The 11072-nt window shown below is 32.0% G+C and overlaps 1 protein-coding gene and 2 long non-coding RNA genes across 4 annotated transcripts; 1 reads left to right on the top strand and 2 right to left on the bottom strand.

Moving 5' to 3' along the window:
* Positions 1–3291: 3291 nt before the first annotated feature.
* Positions 3292–5505, top strand: LOC141480399 (uncharacterized). Its single transcript, XR_012464320.1, has 2 exons — positions 3292–5410; positions 5464–5505. It is a non-coding gene; the product is annotated as an uncharacterized lncRNA (long non-coding RNA).
* Positions 5506–6760: 1255 nt separating this feature from the next.
* Positions 6761–8139, bottom strand: LOC141480426 (uncharacterized). The gene is made up of 2 exons (XR_012464336.1): positions 7494–8139; positions 6761–7216 (listed from the first exon to the last, which is right to left on the bottom strand). It is a non-coding gene; the product is annotated as an uncharacterized lncRNA (long non-coding RNA).
* Positions 8140–8193: 54 nt separating this feature from the next.
* On the bottom strand, positions 8194–9834 carry LOC141480397 (uncharacterized). Of its 2 annotated transcripts, XM_074170338.1 has the most exons (5): positions 9442–9830; positions 9307–9362; positions 8768–8946; positions 8519–8625; positions 8194–8438 (listed from the first exon to the last, which is right to left on the bottom strand). In XM_074170338.1, exons 3-5 carry the CDS (start codon positions 8934–8936, stop codon positions 8196–8198), a joined length of 519 nt encoding a protein of 172 aa, XP_074026439.1. In that variant the 5' UTR covers positions 8937–8946; positions 9307–9362; positions 9442–9830; the 3' UTR covers positions 8194–8195. The 2 variants fall into 2 exon arrangements, with proteins under 2 accessions (XP_074026439.1, XP_074026440.1); XM_074170339.1 differs by having other exon boundaries at positions 8768–8815; positions 9307–9834.
* Between the last annotated feature and the right edge of the window lie 1238 nt (positions 9835–11072).

Raw genomic sequence — 11072 nt, 5'->3', positions numbered from 1 at the left:
CATCACTTATTGTTTAAAACTTTGTTATAAATTCGATAAAAAATGGAGTGAATAAAAAAATGCATGGTTTTTTTCATTCATCAATTGCAACTGGAACAAAAATGAAATGAAAACATTCATTTGTTTATAACAAATTGTTTATTGAATACACAATGGAGAATTTTAAAAATTAAATTGTTTTTGTTCCGAATTAAAAACAAGATGAATAATTATTTTAAAAAATTGGTTTCTTAATATTATTAATTGGTGGTAAAAAAATTGTTACTCAACAAATGCGTTTTTTTGCATTGTAAAAATTTCTTCAAGAGACAATTGAAAAAAATCATGATTTTTATCAAAAATTAAGATCCAAAAAAAATTCAATCATGTTATAAACAATGCATTTGTTTATAATAAATTTTTAAACAATGAGTGATAAAAATTTTAAAGAAATATGTTCATCTAACTTCTGATTTGTTGATGATCGAGCGATAGAAAATTGTTAATTAACAATAGCTTAATAAATCGAATAACTGCAATAAACATTTTTTACCGACAGATTATTGTTCATTTATCATTTGAGTATATGCCTGAATTCTTTCATTCCTTAATTTATATATTTTAAATGCTGAAATTTTTTTTAGTAAAAATGGCCCAGACAGGCACGGCTCACGCGCGGCCAGACAGCCGATTTCGAGCTCATTTTCAGGGCTTCGGGAAAATTATATATATTGGTCCTACAGTTCCGGAGTTGAAACTTTTTTATAGGAAATTTCTTCCTATTTTCGAATTTTCGATTTTGAAAATCTCAATTAGTTTTAGAAATATTTTCAAAAAATTAAATCCATTCTTTATTATTCTCTAAATTGTTTATAACTTTTGCTATTTTCATTTTCGGAAGTCGTCCGTTTTCAAAAACTTTCTAGACGCTATTCCGAATCGAATGACACCTCAACCATAATTTTCGGAGACTGCTGAAGAAAGTTCGGAAAAAAGCACTTCTTGATCAGATTAGTCAAGTTCAAACATAGCTTAACAATCTTTCAACAGCTACAGATTGGGGATGAGAAAAAACAGAGACTCTGTTTTTGCCCATGAAAACACCATAATCATTGGCAGGTTTAGAATTACTGAAACTAGTTCATTGTAGTTGCATAGTAGGTATCTAACTGCAGTAAAACTTAAAGCAGTAGAAAAACAGTGATGAGTGCATCCGATGTTGTTGGGATGATGACAATTTCAACTTCGAGTACGGCATGATTGTTGATCAACAAAATACTAACCATCCAGTATATCGAAAACTGATTCAGGCATTCTACGTATCAAACTCAGATACTAACTCTGACGGTTAAGAATGCGTTAATAATAAATTGTTTTGGTAATAAATGATAAAATTAATTATGAAAAATGTTTCTGTCAATTTGTAGAGAAATGTCAATTATGATTTTCAAAATAGAAAACATTCTCCGAATAATCATTTGAACATTCGAGATATATAAAAAAACGTTCATAAACAATTAAAAATCGTATTTTTTTCTGAATATCATATTATGAAGATAAAAATTTTTTGAATTCCCAAACGGTCATACACAATTTATAAACAAATTGCGCTAAAACAGTTTGTTCAACTTACCGAATGTCTTTATTTGATACAGAAACAGGATATAATGATAAATATATAGAAAAATTAAAACAATATGTTATGTTACTAAAAAAAATCATAATGAACAAAATATAATGTTTTTGAACTTTTATAATGTGATCTTGTGGAGCACATTGATAAAAAGAGATTCACGTTCATTACAAGACCAAACACGACTATGATACGATATTTCATCATGGAATCCTAGTGCCTATCTTCCGGCTCCATCATCAGATCAGCTCCAGAGTACCTACCATATTGTCATCAAAATCACATAAAACTGCCAATTTTCATAACGCTACGATCTTTAAAAGATGGTTAAATTAGTTTTCTTAGATTTGACTACATAGTTACATACATACATACAGGTCGACCTAATAAAAGCGTATTAAAAACGAAAAACTCTAGAAAAAATTAAAAAATATTTAGGTCAGTCCTTAAAGAAATATTGAAAAATGCATGACTCGAAAAATCGTATACCATACACGGAAATGAATCTTGACAGGTCTTGATGCCTTCTAGATGGCTATCCTGTGTAGTGTGTATCAGCCAAATGGAATAAATATGACACTGAGTAAATATGACTGTGCTCAACAAAACACTCAGGCACGTCCAATTTTCAACAACCAAATTTTTCAATGCTCAATAACTCAGTTAACGGGAACAACAACTCGACCACGAACTCGGGCTTTGCAACCGTTACCACATCGCCTCTGATAATGTATACCGCAGTAGTAGACGAAACGTCAGGCATAAAAACCTGCAAACCACGCAAACGCTGAAAACAGATTTTACACTGTCATCTACGGCCGTGAATATTTACATTCTTTGGTAATTCATATTATTTATCCTATCGTCTGTCATTTTGGCGTCTTCAACTAGTTTGAATACTTTGAATTCTTGCTGTTTTCTAATGGAAATATACAATGAACTTTTTGTAATTAAAGTTGAACTTTCAATAATCACACCATGCATGTGTCGGTTTCACTTCTCCTATCATTATATTCGGCTCGCTTAAATATCATACAGTGTTAAAATGGAAACATGCCAACCAAGACAAAAATTATCGAATGATATTGAAAATTTCGTTATGGAATAAACTTTTCATGATCAGTCAATATCACTTGGTACCTATGTAAAAATGAAATACATACCGGCTACCTGAAATCCATACGCAATTTGTCGTTGGCACAACGCTTGTTGAAAAACAGATGTGAAGAAATTAAAACCCACTTGCTGCCTACATTTAATGCGGTAAATATTGGCAACGTTGTAAGGATTCCCAATAATCTATTTCATGTATGAAAATATACTTATTGGACTCCCTATTATCAATCAGATGTCTGATGATGGTGTATACTGAGGAGTTCTTATGAATGTTTGACGGACGGACGCTCTACTATCGAATCAATAGTGAACTCAATTTTTTTATGGTGGTAAAAATGTCATGCCAGCCTACAGAAATCAGTTTTCTAGTACTTACCATGAAATATATTCGGTAAATTCTTCAAATTATGATGGACGCCCTATCAGCGCATTCAATGTATGGATGCCATATTGATATCGGGATGTATATATATATATATATATATATATATATATATATATATATATATATGTAAATAATTTGAATGTAGCACGCCTATGGCACTAAAATTATATATATATATATATATATATATATATATATATATATATATATATATATATATATTTGTTCATTGCATATTGGTGAGCCCGGTATATGAACGGGGCGTTGGTCCACCCAGCACTTCCCGAATATATTTAGGTATATACTTTTCGGAATACTCTTCAGTGGTATGATTTTATTAATAGGCCCATCAGAGGGGTAGATTTTTTCTGAAAATAAAAATTTTACATATCCTTCAAACCTTTGTCAGCCCCATGCTGTTGGTCAGCCCATAGTTATACAAATCGCTATATGAAGAGCATCTTGGTCAGCCCTACAATGCTGCCACATCGAAGGGCTGACCAGGAACGCGATCCATTTCAGTGTATCATTGGATTTCATCGTGAGGGTATCAAGTGTTTTTAAAATCCTGGCAAATCCAGTTTTTCAGAGGTAAACTATGTGTTAGTTTACCGGAAAAATATATTAGGAAAAGAAAAAGATGCCGTTACTATTGAATATTTATGTTTCATATAGTTTCTGTATTATGTACGATTGATTACTTGTTTATTTTGTGGTAATTCATGATCACTTCAATGAAATGAATAAAAACACTTTTGTCTAAGTACCACTAGTTGATTTTATGTATATGACCAGTTTCGGGTTTGACCCCGCATTATTAAGTATTTTTTCAATACTTCAAATCAAATCAAAAATCTTTATTTCCGTAGACCTAGGGACGGCATGGAAAAAGTCACATAACTCAGTACAATTACAATGAGGTCACAATCATAAAACAACATAATTATATGATATATTACATAACATTCAGACCATAAAAGGGGTACAAAAATTAAAATTTTAAATTCCAAATCAGACTGAAAAAATTGATCAAGCAAATAAAATACCTTTTCACATAATACTTTCCGAACTTTTTGTTTAGAGAGCTTTACACTAGTTATTTTTTAATGGATATTGGGAGCTTGTTGTACAGTTTTTTGACATGATATGAGGTCCATTAGTCACCTTGGCTAACTTATGACTAGGAATTAAAATGTTATAGTTTTTTCTCAGGGTGAAGCCCGAAAGAAGACATGTATAATCTCTGTTCTGAAACTTGGTGCAATTTGATTTAACGTAGATTACGCAATTAAAAATATACATGCAAGTAACAGTTAATATATTCAACTTTGCAAATAGTGGTTTACAGGAATCGAGTTTTTTTTAAAACAAATTGTTCTAATATTTTTTTCTGGAAAATTAATAAGACACTGATTCTATTGCAGTTGCCAAAACAAATAATACAGTAATTGAGGGCAGAGTAAATATATGCATAATAGTAACTTTTAAGAATTTCAATAGACACAAAATTACGCAGATTCCATATAACGAAACAATGTGTCGCTAATTTCTTCAGTATGAAATCAACATGATGATTCCAATTGAGTTGGCAATCAATAAAAACTCCTAAAAATTTTTTATAGTTTACCTGTTCAATATTTTTAATCTCAGACCTAACCAATACACTACAATCAGTTTCCTGAATTGTAAAGAAAATGGTGTTGGTTTTAAGATTATTTAGAATCAAGCCATTCTTAGAACAATAATTTTGCATGTTGAATACAGCATCATTTGCTCTTACTGACAATGTTTCACATTCCGAACCACTGACAGTAAAAGATGTGTCATCAGCAAATTGTATAGAGCACTGTGGATGATTAATTTTTGAAAGGTCATTAACAAATAAAATAAATAGTGTAGGCCCCAAAACACTACCTTGGGGCACACCTGTACCAACGTTTCGAAATTCAGAGAAAAATGACCCAGTTTGAAGCCTAACTTTAACAACCTGTGTACGACCAGTTGAATAGGTTTCAATCCATTTCAGACTTGGACCACGAACGCCCATGCCAAACAGTTCATCAAGAAGAAGACCATGATGACTGATATAAAACGCTCGTGTCAAGTCGAAAAGAACACTAAGTGATTTTTCATCGTTGTCGAAGTTTGATAATACATGATTATGTAGAGAAAGGAATGCATCCTGGGTTGACAAGCCCACTTGAAACCCATATTGGTTGTCAGATACGATATTGTATTTATTTAAAAAGGACACAAGTTTTGATATGATTCTTCAAATATTTTCGAAAATGGAGATAGTAAAGCAATACCTCTGTAGTTCGACATTACATGCTTATCGCTTTTTTTATAGACTGGGACGACCATTGCTTGCTTAAGTCGGGAAGGAAAAATACCTTCAGAGAAAGATAAATTGATTAGATAAATCAGAGGTTCCATTATTTTCAAAGCAGCCTTCATTAAAACATTGCCTGGCAATTCATCAACCCCACTGGAATTTTTCGAACATGCGAATTTAATTATTTCCACGAGTTCAGTTTCATCTATTGGATAGAGGAAAAGACTCTCAGTTTTTACACAACGATTTTCAATGCCACCAGGTGCAGTATTTTTTACTAATGACTCCACTGAATCGACAAAATAACTACTAAATGCTTGAGATACACCGGGACCATCGTCAACAAGTACACCATCGCCAATGTCTTAGATGAATCGTTTATAATAGTATTTTTCCTGATGATAGACCAGGCAGCTTCAGATTATGTTGAGCCTTGAGGAATTGATTATTAAAGTATTGACTTTTTGAAAGCACAATTTTTTGTCTATGATTTTTCAAGAGTTGCTTACACTGTAAAAAATATTTTACACCATCTAACACCAGCTGACACCGACTGGTGTCCATATAGGTCCTCATTTTTTTAGTGACAAATAACACTGACATATTTTACACTACTGAAAAGATCACAGGGCACACCAACTATGGTGTTATTCACAACACATATTTTATTTTAAATTAATATTTCTTTTATTGATTTTGTGTTCAATCAGTGTTTTTTCAAATTTTTATGGTGAATATTACAAAAAATTTCGGTGTAAAATTCAACAATTTTTGGTGTGTATAAACTACAAAAAAGTTCCATTCAACATTTTTGTAGTGCGATAAAACTCAATTCTGGTGAAATGTTACAAAACAATGGTGTGAATCTACATTACATCTGGTGTGAATTTACATCAGCTGGTGATGTTTTTTTCATTTTATGGTAATATTTTTAATATTCAAGTGTTTTTTTTTTAAATTCAGCTTCAAAAATGTTATTCCTCACAGTGGTTTATAGCACTTTCTCAGTGTAAAAAAGCACTATTCTGGAGTGAATCACGTCTCTCTCTTTGAATATTTTGGGTGTATATTTGCACTAGATGGTATTATATCATATTCTTCTGGTGCAAAATTCATCTTTTTTATTTCGAATTCATACCAGCACCAGTGTCTCTGTAAAAATATTTGGTGTTATTCTCAACTTAATTTAATGTATTTGTGAAATACATTAAAATGATAAATATTAGAAAAACGCTGGTTGTGGTATGAATTCGAAAGAATTACTCAAGAAATTAAATTCGCCTGAAAAAGAAAAAAGAAAAACAAACATAAATCATGTATAAATTCCATTTATTATCATAAATATGTATCTGTGGGAAACATATTTTCCTCAAATAAAATAACGTTTTCATAGTTTACAAATAATAGGTCTTTAGAAAACCTAACTGAACATGATTTCAAATCAAAATATCAATAATTCAAACCTCTGACATTTTAGCTTCAGTATAGCTGAGTTGAATAAAACATTTTCAGTGTCTATGTTATAAAAGTAAACTTGAATAAATTTATATAAATTTTCCAAACTTGAGTCGTATTTCACTTGGAAAACAAAATGTACCTTCATCAAATAGTTAACAGAATCTTCGAATGTTGTGAACACATCTGGTAAAAGTTTCCCATCCAATGCAATTAGAAATTCTTCTAGTAAAAGTTTTGACTTGCCCTTTGCAATAATGTAAGGTTGAGTGTTTGAGGTTTTCTCAATTGTTTCCATTAACGCCAAGGAGATCTGAAATAAAATAAGTTCTATTTGAGAAAAATACAGTTGTATACATAGTTTTTATTATAATTGTATCACCTTAAATTGGCGTGATCAATTTCAATAATGTTATTGTAACTCTTAACATTAAGTATATTCAAAATAAATGAGATGGTGGGTGCTATTATCAACATATATTAAGTAAAATTATTTCTACGGGGAATTATTTTTATCGCTGATCCATCACAAAACTATCTACTCTCTCTGTACTATGGATTGGTTAGAAAATAAAAAAAAATTAATTTACCTGATGAAATATTAATACTTTTTCAAAAGCCTTCGTGGTTGGTGCAATATCCTTCTTTCGCTTGCCCTTGGGTGATGGTGGGAGCATTTTCAAGAGGGCAAAAAACGACTGTATAGTATGATTGAAACCGCAAACGACTTCTAGAGGTATTCTCAAATATTTTCAGAATTTTTTCTATAGCATCTAAATAGTTTGCCTTAAAACTGGCAAAGAAAACAATTTTTTGTTAATTGAATTTGATTTGGGAATGAACAAGAAAGTTCTGGATGAAAGTACCGATAAACTAATCTAAACATGATTGTACTTATACAGTTTTTGTTAAAACCAAAAGTATACTTACCAAACCAACTGTTTCATGAAATTTTGGAAATATTTCCATTACAGAACCTTTATTTATTAAACTTTTACAGTATTCAAATGTTTCAAAGAATAAACTTTTTATTTTGTTCGTCTCCGAGGATGGAATTGCTTTTAGAATATCTAAGTTTTCTTGGAGTTCTTCAGTAAGATTCATTTCCTCTGAAGTTATCGAAACATTCTGGTCATGAAGGTGTTTGACAGGAGGATTGTTTCTCTCTATTTCATTTATTCTATTTAGAGTTCTCAGCCGATTTGCAAGATACCCTCCATTTGTGCTAGGGTTGAAAAAAAAATCCTAAAATATTACATTTTCATTTTATATCTAGACACAAAAGTCATCAATTATGAACTCACGTAACCCCTCGTAGAACTTTCCAAATTTTTGTACATTGGGAAAATTTCAACTAGTTTTTTTGCGCACTCCATTTTTACGCTCTTGGGTACTGCACTCCCATATTTTTCATAAAACACATTTGCAACTATGTTTACTAACTGTATTCTGCTTCTGTCAGTCAACATTTTATTCTTCTGGTACTGGTCTATTATGTACTGCCCGCCACCACGAATAATTTGTGTCTGTAGATCCTACAAAATAATAATTATAACAATGATGTGAACACTGAGTTATGGCAAAGAAAGCCTAATTATACTTAGAAAGTACTTACATCTACATCTGAAATATTTTCCATTCTGGAGCTAATTGATAACGTAGATGTAGAGCTATTAGTTCCATCAAATATATCATTATCACATATTGCCTTTATAGTCGAATCTACAAAACCAAGACATCCGTATTTGTAATTCATTTTTTTATTTAAAAAGTCACAGTAAATTTTTGAAAATATCGAATTCAAACGAAATATCTAAATTATATTTTGTGGGAAAATATATTGGAACAAAAATGTATTATTCACCTGACAATATGTCCAAAGGAGCTAAGGTCTCGGAAATTGGATCAGAATCTAAAAATATTCTCAAATAAGGTTCTTCTTTAGATTTACAGAAAAATTTCAATACATCGTCATCAATTTCAGTGAAGTCTTTATCTTTCATTAAAATTTTTATTTCACTTTGAATACCCATCTTTTTTTTACTGAAACAAAAACAAAAACTTGCAGAAAACTGCCATAATATAAAAATAAAATATAGTTGGTATACTCTAGTAAATGATAGTGTACACCAGGGGGTGTTAAACCACGCCTAGGAGTGTTGGTTGACACTGAATCGGATTTTATGCAGGTACAAACTGGTTGTTAGTCAAACATTTTTCATTTTAGGCAAAATATTAACGGAATATTAACGGAAAAATTTGAAATTAGGCACATGTTCTTTGAAATCACCTACAAAACCTAGAAGTTGACTCGAGTACATCTTTGAAATCAATATTATACCAACCATAATTCGCTGAGAGAGTAGACTTAAGCATGTAAAATAAAATTTAAGAAACACTTACTTGCAGATTTGATTTCTTCTGGAACCAAATCGATAACTATCCACTTTTCAACCCCCCTAAAATTGATTTTAATGCACTTCATTGTTCGAATTTCCACCAGAGGAACAATTATTGCCACAGAAACTGAATACCTACCTAATGCAATGCACCACTGCGATGTAAAACACGACTACCTACTGAATGTGTTGTAGGATAAATTTTATAGGAATTGATAGCGTTTTCTATATACACTACTGAAATGTCTTCCAGAAGTTTTAAGTTTCAAGATGTCTGATAGCCAGTATCCTACTTCACTATACACAATAACGCCAACCAAGCACAGACAATATTTGGTTTGCAATAGCGAATTTTTTACAAACAGACGTCCGAGTGTAGAATTTAGTATAACTCTGTGAAGTCCACGGCTGTCTGACTGATTTGATACGATCCTAACAGTGCCGCTATTACAGTGTTGCCAGTAAAATAGGAAAATAATAAGACCTCAGTCAAACAAAGTTCAATAAATGTTTTGGTACCTATATAAATTGAGTGTTTGTTCACTTTGTATTCCAGCCTCAGAAAAATTAATTGAATGATAATTTCTTCTATCAAATAGTAATTCCACAGAAATCCTGAAGGTTTCAAATTCAGGAAACATTTTTCTCAAAGGAAACATGTGAACTGTTCGATAGATACCACTTGGTAATTTTATAACCTGAGCCAAAACTTTTTCCTAGTGTCCATGATGATGATGATGTCCATGATGAAACCTGTGATGGATCGAAACACCTCTGTCTGATATTGGATTATGGATGGAATGATTCGTTGCTTATTAATTTTATAAATCTATGGTTGACTGGAAGAGCAAAAAATTGTTCTATGAACAAGATTTTTGAACTCAGTCATTGTATTGATTGGTTTATATAATAAGGGTTCACATATTTTTTATTTGTTTTATAGCCATCAATTCAAGAAAAACATAATTTACATAATTTTTTTAATACCGAAAAGGTTGTGCCGGTGGGATCCTTTCCACGAAGCTCCGACCCATTCGGAGCGCCGGAAAATGACCACTTCGCACAGCTTGGGGTAAGTGATCACTGGATCCGAAAATCATGTGCCCTCAGCCAAGAATGACAGCCTTCTGCATTTGTCCAGTCAAGATTTCTGCCGTATTGCGGCAAGCAGATATGATCTTAAGATTTGAGATTAGGGAGTGCATCGTTCCACCAAGGAGACTCCAATAATCAGAACAATAATTTTAACGGAGTGATCTGGGTAGAGTCCGTGAAGTACGAAGAGTAAATTTCGATATTTCACGACTCGACTAATATCGTTTCACTTTGATGGTCGAGAAGAATTACATCAAGCTTATTTGCTTGTGTCAGCGTGAGGGGGTAAAGATGGATAGTTCAATGAATTCGGCACTTCTCATTTCCCAAAACGAATTCAATATACCCTGGAGCACTCGACCTGAGAGAAGCAAAGGTCAGGTGCTTCGGTTAGCCAAGGTCTTCAATTTTGTTAAAGAAGACACCATGCATTGGCCTGTGTAGCTCTGTGGCCTCAACTCCATAGAGCTATTTGAAAAATATTGGCCAAATAAGGTATGGCACCGCTGTCAGTCAATAAATAATAAACCAAATGAGTGAATTGAAGTACCACTCTGTGCCACTAGTAGGTACCTAATGGATGAAATGCACACAATTTTTGCATCATATTTTGAGAGATATTAATTACTCTCCAACTGCCCACTAATTAATTTGATCAGATTTTTTTTCCCAAAC

This window comes from Leptinotarsa decemlineata, unplaced genomic scaffold (genome assembly GCF_025532065.1).
Source record: "Leptinotarsa decemlineata unplaced genomic scaffold, Ldec_3_MD MMD2_P_RNA_scaffold_8, whole genome shotgun sequence".
Classification (NCBI taxonomy): domain Eukaryota; kingdom Metazoa; phylum Arthropoda; class Insecta; order Coleoptera; family Chrysomelidae; genus Leptinotarsa; species Leptinotarsa decemlineata.
The sequence above is the reverse complement of the archived record's forward strand: the minus strand, read 5'-3'. Positions and strand labels throughout refer to the sequence as shown.

Bases quoted from the DNA above. Each gene is read 5' to 3' on its own strand.
- LOC141480397 (XM_074170338.1), bottom strand. From the start codon at position 8,936: ATGGGTATTCAAAGTGAAATAAAAATTTTAATGAAAGATAAAGACTTC. The intron at 8,626-8,767 runs GTGAATAATACA...TTGGTTTTGTAG, and splicing joins TCCTTTGGACATATTGTCAG to ATTCGACTATAAAGGCAATA. The intron at 8,439-8,518 runs GTAAGTACTTTC...ATTATTTTGTAG, and splicing joins AAAATATTTCAGATGTAGAT to GATCTACAGACACAAATTAT.